Source organism: Trichechus manatus, unplaced genomic scaffold (genome assembly GCF_000243295.1).
Source record: "Trichechus manatus latirostris isolate Lorelei unplaced genomic scaffold, TriManLat1.0 scaffold00282, whole genome shotgun sequence".
In the NCBI taxonomy this organism is placed as follows: Eukaryota; Metazoa; Chordata; class Mammalia; order Sirenia; family Trichechidae; genus Trichechus; species Trichechus manatus.
The window spans coordinates 857106-870140 of NW_004444218.1; the positions used below are offsets into that span (position 1 = coordinate 857106).

The 13035-nt window shown below is 47.7% G+C and overlaps 2 protein-coding genes across 2 annotated transcripts in view; one reads left to right on the plus strand and one right to left on the minus strand.

Moving 5' to 3' along the window:
- The window catches only part of TXNRD2 (thioredoxin reductase 2), an 80674-nt gene extending 67654 nt beyond the window's left edge, over positions 1–13020 (minus strand). Inside the window, exons 1-2 of the mRNA XM_004390086.3 lie at positions 12854–13020; positions 8630–8698 (exon numbers count right to left, since the gene is read on the minus strand). Of these exons, the coding sequence (XP_004390143.1) occupies positions 8630–8698; positions 12854–12947 (163 nt within the window). The 5' untranslated portion in view covers positions 12948–13020. The remainder of the gene's footprint in view (positions 1–8629; positions 8699–12853) is intronic.
- Positions 12549–13035, plus strand: part of COMT (catechol-O-methyltransferase) — an 18449-nt gene continuing 17962 nt past the window's right edge. Inside the window, exon 1 of the mRNA XM_004390087.2 lies at positions 12549–12684. The gene's annotated coding sequence lies outside the window, so the exon portion shown is untranslated. The remainder of the gene's footprint in view (positions 12685–13035) is intronic.

Consider the following 13035-nt stretch of genomic DNA (forward strand, 5'->3'; position numbering starts at 1 on the left):
CTATGTATATTTTCACCAAAAAAAAGGTTCTCAAGGTTGAGAAGGGAGAGTGTTGACACGTTGTGATGTTCTTAACCAGTGTCATAAAAACAATATGTGTACTGACTGTTTAATGAGAAACTATTTGTTTTGTAAACCTTCATCTAAAGTACAATCAAAAAATTTAGTAAAAAAAGATTAGATAAGAACCTTAGGGGGCACTGAATTTATGTTAAGGAAGGAGGAACAATTCAGAAAAGGAGGGTGAGAATAGTTGCACAACTCGAATGTAATCAATGTCACTAAATGGTGCATGTAAAACTGTTGAATTGGTATATGTTTTGCCATATATATTCTCAATAACAACAAAATAAATAAAATTTAGGAAAAAAAGAAATGAATCATAATTCAAATTATCTCGAAGAAGAAAAATAATATTTAACATTTATAACTATTTACAGTTGCCATCTCCTTTTAGTCCATCCAGTAAGCTAGCTACTACTTCAGACTTCAGATCACTACTTCAGAGTGGACTCACACTCATCATGCATGACAAGTCTATGTTGGACCCTTCTCTCTCAAAAGCATTCAGTTGAGAATATGAATGATACAGTAATAGCTAAAGAAATAATAATATTAATTTTTTTTTTTTAAAAAACCTGTTTTGCCCAGTTGGCTAATGTAGGATTCTAGTGCTTGATTTAAGAACTCTGGTAAGTGAATTCCTCAAAAATGCCAATGTCCAACTTTCAGGTCTCATCAAGATGGAGTAACAGGGACCAGATTTACCCTCCTACGTGAAACAACTAAAAATCCAGACAAAATACATTAAACAAAAGGTTTCAAGATACTGGATATCCAACAACAAAGGACTGTAGTTCCAGAGAGATGGGAAACATATGAGGTGAGCCCTACTATTGCCCCAGCTTACTACCTGAAGAGTCTCTAAGCCACTGCACAGGGAGGGGGACCCAGGCAGAGACCAGTAGACTCTCTAAGTTGAGGAGATGGGGCTGAGAGTCCGTGGAGACCGAGACGTCTAGAGTTCACAAAATGAAAGGACCAGAAAGGAGAGAGCTATATAGAGACAACCCAGAGATCTGAGAGGGGCCCCCTCAAGAATTCAGCTGAGGACTGATCAGCACATGTGTGTGAAGAAACTACACGAGGCTGGAGAAAAAAGCCACCTGAAATGATTAAAAGAGACAGTGCTTGCCAGGAGCACAAGGCCAGAACAGTGCCTGTTCCTAGAAACCAGACTGGAAAAAACACATAATTCATAGGGCACTGAGTAATAAGTATTCAAGAAGGTCACGCCTCAGTAGTTGAGAATAATTAGTCCTAGTTAGACTGGGCACAGCTCCAGACCTGCCTAAGAAATCTTAAGCAGAAGACCCGAAAGGATCAAACTATCTCCTAATAACTTACCTGTCTCCCAGTACAAAGCTCAACAATATTTTGTATTTATAGGAATACAAAAATATCAAGAACCCAACAAAGCAAAGTTCACAATGTCTGGCATTCAATAAAAAATTATCAGGCATGCAAACGGCAGCAAAATATAGCCCATGAAGAGGAAAATAATCATTCAATGGAAACTGAGAACTGACACAGATTTCATAATTAGCAGAAAAGAAAACTAAAACAGGTCTTATAACTGTATTCCGTATGTTCAAAAAGTTAAAGAAAAACATATAAGATATATTAAAAAAAAAAAAAGGACCCAGACTGAATTTGATCGAATATGAGAGATGAAAAATATACTGGATAGAACAGACACTGGATGACTTAACAGCATATTAGACGTTGCAGAAGACTAATAAATTTTAAAACACAGGAATAGAAACTATCCAAAATGAAACAGAGACACTAACTTTTTTTTTTTTTAATGAAAAGAGCATCAGTGAGCCGTGAGACAACTTCAAGCAGCTTAATACTGGGCAGGGACATATGGATGAATATTACTGTAAGGTTTTATTACTATATAATGGGTATATCACTTGAAAGTAGACTGTATAAGTTAAAGGTGTATACTGTTATGGATTGAATTGCACCCCCCTAAAAAAAAAATGTGTTGTAAATCCTAACCTCTATGCCTGTTAAAAAGCAAAGATGTCACTTTGAGGACTAAGTGCACCTGACCCAAGCCACTGTATTTTCAATTGCCTCATATGCATGCAAAAGCTGGACAGCGAAAAATAAAGACTGAAAAATGACTTTGAATTATGGCGTTGGCAAAGAATGATGAATATACCATGGACTGCCAGAAGAATGAACAAATCTGTCTTGGAAGAAGTACAGCCAGAATGCTACTTAGAAACAAGGACAGCTAGACTCCTTCTCACATACTTCGGACATGTTATCAGGAAGGATCAGTCCCTGGAGAAGGGCATCATGCTTGGTAAAGTAGACGGTCAGCAAAAAAGAGGAAGACCATCAACAAGATGGATTGACACAGTGGCTGCAACAATGGGCTCAAACATAGCAATGATTGTGAGGATGGCGTGGGACCAGGCAGCATTTCGTTCTGTTGTACATAGGGTCACTATGAGTCGGAACCAACTTGATGGCACCTAACAACAAAAACAACATGCTTGTGGTTATAATTCCATCTGGGAATGGGTTATCTTTGTTATATTAATGAGGCAGGATTAGTGTAGGGGTATCTTGAGTCAATCTCTTTTGAGATATAAAAGAGATCAAACAAGCAAGTAAGCAAGTAGAAATGGGGGAAGACAGATGTCACACCACGTAAAGATCACCAAGGAATAGAAACTGAAGAGGAAAAGCCCTTCCCCTAGAGACAACAGAGACAGAAAGCCTTCCCCTAGAACCAGGGCCTGATTTCAGACTTCCAGCCTCCTAAAGTGTGAGAAAATAAATTTCTGTTTGTTAGCATGACCCACTTGTGGTATTTTTGACAGCAGCACTAGACAACTAAGACATATACTATAAACTCTAAAGCAAGTACCTCACACCATACACAAAAATCATTCCAAAATGGAACAAAGATCTAAATGTAAGAGCTTAAACTATAAAACTCTTAGATGAAAGCACAGACATAAATCATCAATGGTTTCTTAGATATGACACCAAAAGCATAAGCAACAACAAAATAAATAAATAAATTATATTTCATGAAAATTTTAAAACTTTGTGCTGCAAAGGGCACCCTCAAGAAAGTAAAAAGACAACCTACATAATGAGAGAAAGCATGTGCAAATCATATATCTTATAAGGGTCTAGTATCCAAAATATATAAAGAATTCTTACAACTCAATAATTAAAAGAAAAATAACCCAATTAAAAAAATAGGCAAAGATTCTGAATAGACAGTTTTCCAAAGAAGATATACAAATGGCCAATAAGCACATGAAAAGATGCTCAACATCATTAGCCATCAGGAAAATGCAAATCAAAAAAATGAGATATCACTTCACACCCAGTAGGATAGTATAATCAAAAAGACAGATGACTGCAAATGTTGGTGAAGATACGGAGAAACTGGAACTCTCATACACTGCTGTTGAGAATGTAAAATGGTACAGCTGCTGTGGAAAACAGTTTGGCAGTTCCACAAAAGACTAAACACAGAGTTAGCATATGATCCAGCAATTCCATTCCTAGGTGTGATGTAGTAAATTACTTAACATGACCCTTCTAGCCATACATGGTCTTGTAACTCCCACAAAATGATTGGGAGAAGCTATGCAAATAAGGTGCTTTTAGCCCACCAAAGGGATTAGACAGCTTGCTAACAATGCAAATAAGGTGCATGGAACTCTAGTGAGGGTGGGGCCATGCAAATAAGGTATATGGAACCCTAATGAGGGGATTGGTTAGTTTTGCCATCCTGCTAGTCTTAAAATGAGCCAATCCCAAAGGCTGAGAAGGGGACTCCTCACTACCTCCAAGAAGAAGAGCTAGGGGCAAAGCGCATCCTTTGGACCTGGAGTCCCTGTGCTGAGAGCCTCCTAGATCTAGGAGACACAGAGTGAGAGCTGTAACACCAGTGGGTGCAAGAAGTGAGATGGCAAGAAGCATTGGCAAAGAAACAGCAGCAGCAGAACCAGGAGACTGACTGGTGTGAGACAGCGCAGTGGGCTTTCTGGCCCATGAAGCGAGGCAGCTACAGGGGGTGTGCTGACTCATTGAGTGAGAGAACTGAGTGCCTTTAGGGAAGAGGCTGGCTGGTGGAGTGGGGCACCTCCGGGCACTTATTGGCAGAGCTAGAAAGCTTTGTAACCTTTGCCTGAGCAGGGCAGACGCCAGGCCAAAGGCTGAAAGGCCGAGGGGCTGAGAGAGAGACTTGCCTGCAGGCACAGCTGAGAAGCTGTCCTGACTGAAGAACTATATTCGGAGTCATTTCTGATCCTGAATTGCAATCTGTTACTTCCCTAATAAACCCCATAACTGTTGAGTATAGTCTGTGAGTTCTGCATGGCACTGCAAGAAATTATCGAACCCAGCAAAGAAGTAGAGAGTGCCGTTGGAGGGATGGCTGGTGGCAGAATCGGTGAAAAGGTTAGAAGGTGGAGGTATGTTTGACCTCCACCTCACAGGAATCAGCCTTGGGCTGTTGATCTTGAGTCTCCTCTCCCCTCCTGAAGTTAGATGAGGTCAGATGTCTCTATACCATTTTTATACTAGGTATCTACACAAGAGAATTGAAAACATAGGTCCACATAAAATCTTGTACATGAATGTTCCTAGCAACATTGTTCATTATAGCCAAAAAGTGGAAACAACCCAAATGTCCATCAACTGATGACTAGATAAACAAAAGGTGGTATATCCATACAATGGAATATTATTCAGCCATAAAAAGGAATGAAGTACTGATACATGCTACATCACGGATGAACTTTGAAAAGATCATACTAAGTGAAAGAAGCAATACAAAAGACTAGACATTGTATGATTCCATTTATATGAAATGTCCAGAATAGGTAAATCCATAGAGACAGATAGGGATGGTAGATCAGTGGCTGCTAGGAGCTCACAAGAGGAAGGAATGAGGAGTTACTGCTAATGGGTACAGGGTTTCTTTTTGGGGTGATGAAAATGTTCTAAAATGGATTGTGGTGATGGTTGCACAACTCTGTGAATATACTAAAAATCAGTGAATTATACACTTTAAAAGGGTGATTTGTATGGTATGTGACTCATACCTCAATAAAGCTGTTATGAAAATTATGAAACACTCTGCATCCTACTTTGGTGAGTGGCATCTGGGGTCTTAAAAGCTTGCAAGCAGCCATCTAAGATGCATCAATTGGTCCCAACCACTTGAAGTAAAGGAGAATGAAGAACACCAAAGACACAAGGAAAGTATTAGCCCAAGAGACAGAAAGGGCCACATAAACCAGAGACTTCATCAGCCTGAGACCAGAAGAACTAGATGGTGCCCAGCTACCACCAATGACCACCCTGACAGGGAATACAATAGGGAGTTCCTGATGGAGCAGGAGAAAGGTGGGGTGCAGAACTCAATTCATGTAAAAAGACCAGACTTAATGGTCTGACTGAGACTGGAGGAACCCCGGAAAGCATGGCTCCCAGACTCTCTATCAGCCCAGAACTAAAACAATTTCCAAGACCAACTCTTCAAAGATTGGACTGGACTGTGGGACATAAAACGATACTCGTGAAGAGTGTGCTTCTTAGCTCAAGTAGATACATGAGACTAAATGGGCAGCTCCCGTCCAGAGGTGAGATGAGAAGGCAGACAGGGTTAGGAGCTGGTTGAATGGACACGGGAAATCAGGGGTGGAAAGGAGGAGTGTGCTGTCACAGTATAGGGAGAGCAATTAGGGTCACATAACAATGTATGTATAAATTTTTATATAAGAGATTAACTCGAAATGTAAACTTTCACTTAAACTACAACAATAAACAAACAAAAAAAAAATGAAACACTTAGAGATACATCTGACAAAATATGTGAAAGACCTATACATTGAAAACTACAATACTGCATGTAAAAATACCTAAATAGATACACTACATGACCCAGTCATTCCATCTTTAGGTATTTACCCAAGAGAAATAAAAACATATGTCCACACAAAGATACATACATGAAATGTTCATAGCAGCATTATTCATAAAAGCCAAAAACTGGAAATACCTCAAGTGTTCATCAGCAGGTACATGGATAAACAAGTTACAGTATATCCATACAAGGGCATACTAGTCAACAATAATAAGGAATGAACTACTGATGCACACAGCAACATAGATGAATCTCAAAATAATTATGCTGAGCGAAAGAAGCCAGAAAAGTAAAAATCCATGTAGCATCATTCCATTTACATAAAATTTCAGAAAATGCAAACCACTCTATAGTGAAAGAAAGCAGATCATTGGTTGCTGGGGAGGTGGGGAGGGAGAGCAGGGTGTCCAAGGGGTTCGGGGAAACTGCTGGGGGTGATGGATACATTCACTACTTTGATTACAGTACTACTGGCTTCACACGTGTGAAGAGATGTCAAAACTGACCAAATTGTACAGTTTAAATATGGACAGTCTCTTGTATGTCAATTATGTCTCAATAAAGCTGTAAAATGCAGTCATCCACAGGGGGAAATGCCACTGCTATAAAGACAAGCCCAGGAACTGTTCCAGGTTGAGGGACAAACATCTCTTTAGACACACAAAACCAGATGGACACATGGTCCAGGATTTTCTTCAGCTATAAGGGACATTATAGGCACAACTGGCTCTGTGCTGTCCACTGGGGCACAGAGCCTCCGCAGCCTGTTTCCTGGGGCAGCTTTGACAGCCCAGTGGGCTGACGGCACTGTGTCCCTCTGCTGACCCCTAAATCCACCGGCAGCTCCTCAGGTTCCTGCCCCCACCACAGCAGGCCAGCACCCTCCACCTGCCACTCAGAGCAAGTGCCGTGGAATATGGATTTCCCTCTACACAGTCTGTGGTTCTAAAATCCAATTATTTGATGTTCACGAACCCCAGTTCCCGGCCAGAGCACCCAGTTACCTCCCTCTCATGCTGGGCCCTGCTTTTCTGTCTCCACCCATCTGAGTCATCACCTGGGGCATTGCCTGAGGCAGATGCCTTACAAGACAATGCCGAATGTTCTCAAAACACATCCCCACCATCCATTTTTGCTTCTAGATCTGTAACTAGACTTAAGTCCCAGCGAACCCCAAAACGTGAAGAACAAAGTGTGACCCAGGAGCAGGTATGCTACACTCCAAAAGAACTGCTTGACTTTCTAAAATGTACAAACAGAAACTGGGGAATATGTGTGGGAATGGCTATTAAGGTGTGGGATAATGGTGCAAGGAACATAAAGTTGGATAAGTCTGAGTTTATTGATATGGGCCCACTAAGCACAGATTCCTCATTCAGTGTTTCAGCTCGAGAGATCAGGAAAAAATCTAACAGTTTATTTGGTTGGTTTGCTGAAGCATGAATTACACAGTGGCCTACATATACTAAATCAAGTTGAAACACAAGACCTGTCTTGGTATATTGTAGAAGAAAGTATCCAAAGGCTTAGGGAAATTGGCATGTTAGAGTGGATTTATCAGGTTAGACCCAGGGGAAGACTGATGATAAGGACCTTCCCCCAGAGCTGACAGAGAGAGAAAGCCTTCCCCTGGAGCTGGCACCCTGAATTCAGACTTCTAGCCTCCTAGACTGTGAGAGAATAAATTTCTGTTTGTTAAAGCCATCCACTTGTGATATTTCTGTTATGGCAGCACTAGATAACTAAGACACCACCATTTCCATCCATCCAACATCTGCCTGCTTATCACACAGATGCCGCCGACACCTCACATCACAGCAGAGTCCGGGTTCAGCCTGGCCATCTGCTCATGATAGGCTAACAGCAAATTGCAATGCCTTCTGTTTTGGCCTCTGGATCCAGCCTGCTCCTTTGACAGATCTTTACCAAGTGCCTACCATGCCCAGGCCTGTGTGGGTGCTGGGCAGAACACGAGATACAGCTGGCATAATACCCCAGTGGAGTCTTTGCTGAAGGGCGACCAGCGCTAGGAAAAAGAAGAGGAGACTGGGCACACGGACTGGATGTGCAAGGGCATGACATTCCAGTAGGATCATCTTGGCAGCCTCGCTGCAGAAAAGCAAAGGAGGAGAGTGAGCAGGCAGAGCACCCAGCCAGGGGAGGCAGAAGCGAGAGGGCCCATCCCAAAGCACCTGAGAGCAGCACAGATGCAGAGGGTCAGGAGTGGTGCGAGTAAGTTGTGGAAGATGAGGTCGGACAAGGACAGGAGCAGGTCCTCTGGCCTGGTGGCTTATGGTGGCTGAGTAAAGGAAAGGGAGCCCTGGAGGGCTCAAGCAGAGGAGGGCAGGCTCAGACGTAGGTCTTAAATGGTTCACCCCGGCTGGCTGCTGTGTAGACCACAGATAGCTGGGGGAGGTTAGGAGCAGGGAACAGCAAGGTGGCTGCTAGGGCAACCTTGCAAGGGTGACAAGGTCCTGCGTTTGCTCTGAGAATGGACGGGCCACCGCTGGAGGCCAGCTGCCAAAGCAATGCATCCACTCATTGCCACTCAGGACATGTTCCCACCAGGCCCTGAGAACAGCGCTGCTCTCGTCAGGTGGCCCTAAAAGCTCTGAAGTTCTGCTATGCCAGCAGGGACACGGGATGCACACATACCTTCCTTGGCACAGGCCAGGCCACCAGATCCTCCGCCAATCACCAGGAGGTCATAGTTCCGCTGCCCTGCTGGGATGAAGGATGAGATGTGAGAGGAAGGAAACCAGCTACAAGACTGGGGCATAGGTTCCAGAAGGGGCCACATGACTTCCAAAGGGCAAGAATTTCTGTTGGTTAAATGTTACAGGTGGTTGTTGTTGTTCACTGGCATTGAGTTGGCCCCCGATTCATGGCGATCCCATGCACAATGAAACAAAATGCTGCCTAGTCCTACACCATCCCTGGGATCAGTTGCAGATAGGACCATTGTGATCCATAGGGTTTTCACTGCCTGATTTTGGGAAGTATATTGTCAGGCCTTTCTTCCTAGTCTTAGTCTGGAAGCTCCACTGAAACCTATTTAGCATCACAGCAACATTCAGGCCTCTGCTGATAGACAGGTGGTGGTTGCACATGAGGTGCACTGGCTGGGAATCAAACCTGAGTCTCCTGCATGGAAGGCAAAAATTCTACCACTGAACCACCACTGCCCCCTAAACCTTATATAGGATGTATTTTATCAGTATAAGGGACCTGGCCTGTGACTGTCTGGGATGATAATGAATCATACATTGGGGCAGAAGGTTGCGCTTGATCCCACCATCTGCTCAAGTCCAGAGAACAAGGAGTATGGGGGTGAGGGGCGCCAGCAGGCCCGCGTGAGCTCACCTACAACCCTCACCACGTCCAGAGGAAGAGAAAGTGACTAACAGGACCTCTTTGAACCCAAAATTCAGATAGTGTCAGAGCCAGACACAGAATTAAACCAAAGGTGAAAAGCACGTTTTCCTTGAGCCATGTTTTTCAGTTGCAAAGCTATTCTTCATTATCAGAGAGTGAGGACACAGGGCAGGCACAGGCAGGCTGTCGGAAGCCGGCGGCACACACAGCAGGCCTTGCTATTCTCCTGGAGGATGCATCATCTCAGAGAAGGCTGCACTGCACGGGGAGACTGGGGAGGGAGGTGGTCCCCAGCCTGGCTCAGGTCTCTTCCCTGGATCCCTTCTGGGCTCCCTCTGGTGTCCCTCCCCCCATCACAGGCAGCCTGCATCCTCCTGTACCTTTTCTATCCTGCAGAAGGTGTCATCTGCTGCTGTTCTGCAAGCTATTGGCATGGAAGGCAGGGGAGAGACAGCCCAAGGGAGGGGGATGAGGAAAGGAGGGGTTGAGGAAAGGAGGCAGGGGGGTGAGAGAGGAAGGCAGGGTGTGGCAAGAGTGGGAGGTGGGGTGGGGGTACAAACGGTTACTGCGTTCAGCTGCTAACTGAAAGGCTGGAGGTTCAAATCCACCCAAAGGCACCTTGGACAAAAGGCCTGGCGATCTACTTCCAAAAGATCACAGCCACTGAAAACCCCATGGAGCACAATTCTACTCTGACACACATAGGGTCACCCTGAGTCAGTCGACTCAATGGCTACCGTTGATGGTGGTGGTGACCACTATGACAGCAGGGGTCGGGGGGAGGATGGCTGACCAGGGTCTAGGGTATAAACCAAGGCAGAGATGCTGCCCTCCCAGGGTGTCGGGGCTGTACGCTGTGTGCACAGAGAGGGCAGCAAGAAGCACTGGCCCCCGTGCAGCTCATATCAGGCCCCAGCGACCCAGGGTCTTGTGATCAAGTGAGGTGAGGTCCACCTGTCCCCAGGCTGGTGAGTCCTCCCCATGCCAGCGGCAAAGCCCAGTGTCTGTCATCGAGAAGGCTGGTTTGAAACAGCCTCAACCTTTCCAGGCTGGCAAAGTGGCCAAGAACACACCTACAGCCCCTGCCCAGAGTCCCACGCTCTGGAGACCTGGGTGGAGTGGTCTCCATCACCGACCCCTGGGTCTGCAGAGGCACGGGAGTGGTGTCCTGGCACTCAGGTGTGGCTTGCAGCTGACCTGCCCTGTGCTGCTCTGGGCCCTCCAGGAACCTGCTGCATCTGAACCCCACAGCTGGCCCCATACCAAGGTCATCAGGTGGCAGTGCATCAAGATGGGTGTACGTGTACACAGGGATCTAACATGCTGACTCTTCACATAGCCAAGTTAAAAGCAGACCCAGCCCCAAGTTCAACTCAAGCACTGTTAATGGCCTAAACAGTTGCCCAACTCTGATGGCTTTGATATGAGGCCAGAGAATTGAGGGCTGACTTTGTGATCTGGGCTTTGCTGAGGATGTCTGTCCCTACCTTCCATTGCAGATGCCTGTCCTCCTGCCTGCTCGGGCGTCCTGTGTGCAGCCCGAGCTGCACCTCCCACTCACTGAGGCCTGCTGCTGCTATCAGAGAGCGGGTCCTGCGGCTAGTGCAGAGACAGGGCTTATCTTTGGGAGGTTTGCTTGCACACTGGGCACATGAGTCTGATAAACACTCAGAAAGGTCAGCAATTGGAACCTTTTTTAAGGGTACAAAGTCCGCCTTTGAAGAATTTGTGAGGCTTTGGTGGCCCACTGAGGAAGGACCCTGAGGGAGGTTACCATGGGCAGGCGGGTGGGTGGTAGGCGTTCCCCAGGGACACACCTATGCCCTCTGTGCTTCTCCAGACTGCCTGTGCCCACCCTGCTCTGGCTCAGGTCACAGCCTCAGCCAGGCAGCCCTCCCTGCGGGCCCTGAGGGCTCAGGCTTGGACACCCAGAACAGCTTCTGTCCACAGCCTCTTGCCTCGCCTGAGTCCTGAGTGCACTGGCCTTGAAGTTTCTGCTCATTTCTGACCATGGTGCCTGCTGCTGGGCCAGCAGCAGAGCAGAAGCACACGAGTAAGACAAGGTACTGCCCAGGCGAAGGTCAGCTGAAGGGTCCCTATGCAGCCCCACGGGTGCACCGGCCTCCTCGGACAGCCACCTGTGCACTGTTCTCCCTACCCACGCTCTTTCCTGGCAGCAGATGTCAGGGTACAAGTGACACTGGACAAGTGACAAGTGACAAGAGCCAACAGCACTGGTTCCCGTTCAAGGGCAGCATCAGACATCCCCAAGGCTGGGGACAGGGTGGCCTGCCCCCAGAGAAGCTGCAGGGCTAAACTGCATGAGGAGGCTCGGACTTGGACGTTCTTGTCGGGGGTTGGCACTGTGCATATTCTGTCCTTCATCACTCGCAGCAAAGCTCTAACCTGGGGGCTTCCCTCACTACCAGCACACCTGGGCTGCTGCTGCAGGCCCACGGGGGCAGTCCTGGGGAAGGGCTCCTGCCTAGCTGCAAACAAAATACTCTGCCCCAAGGCCGAGGCAGCCCAGCAGCCTGAAAAGCCCCAGGCTGTGGCTACACTGGTCACATCCTGTCTTCCAGCACTCCCAGTGAGCCCTCAAGTCCAGCGAGACTGGCTCCAAGGTCTTGCACAGCCACGGGGTAAGCAAAAGCGGCCATAAGGGCAGTCCTAGGTTCCGGTCTCCCCAAGGCCAGGGTAGTGCACAGCTTGCCCATTTACATGTGTGGTCAGCTCTTGCCACTCTTCCTCCCACGGCCGCCAGCTCTGTGAAAAAGTTGTCGCCCCTCAACACTCAAACTCATGTGAGAGTCAAGTGCTGTCACCGACTTCCTGGGAACAGACCACATCACACCGGCAGTGGTGGTGCTGTGGCCAGCTGTGGGGAGCCCATCCTGCAGGATTGGGCATGAGCCCTCCTAGGTGGTCTGGCGTCCAGCCCCTTCTTCGGGACCCAGGTGGCACCCCGGGAACTTAGGGTTATGTGATAATTGTCGTGGTCTGGTTAATGCTCCTTAGTGGCTCCACCAGCACATCGCCTCATCCCCCGCCCCCAACCCCGCACCCGCAGCACCCGCACTCCGCGGCAAGCAGTGGACGCTCAGAGCCCATCCACTTCCCTAGCGTCCCTTCATTCATTCCCTGCATGTGCATGTATTGAGCGCCTACTACGGGCGGCCGCTAGCGGCTTGGGGCCTCAGGAGGAGGTGGCAGAACTGGCCGGCGGGCGGTGGGTGGCGCCAGGCGAGAGACTTCCTCATGATCATCAGGACTACTGTTAATATCGGGCTTAACGGTGTGGAGTGCCGAGCTCCAGGAGGCGACAGGTTCAGCAGGTACAGGTCACTCTTCCCACGGGGCCTCAGGCAGGCCCGCCAGCTTCAGTTTCCCCATCTGGGAAGGGAGCTGCGGGGCGGCTGGAGACAGAGTTCCGCGCGGACACCTCCGCGCCACGTGGCCATACACCCCCGAACCCCCACGCAGACACCCCCGGCCCCGCCCTACCTGCTGCGGCCCCCGCTGCGCCCCGCACCCTGCCTGCCGCGGCGGGTGCACGCCAGCGGAAGCGCCAGCCACGTCTCCACAGAGCCGTCGCCATCACCGCCTAGGCCGCGCGGGACCTCTTGGCGGCCGGGGCTGTCCGCGGCGCTGCCTGCGCCGGCCAGATTGAGTCCGCGGGACTAGCG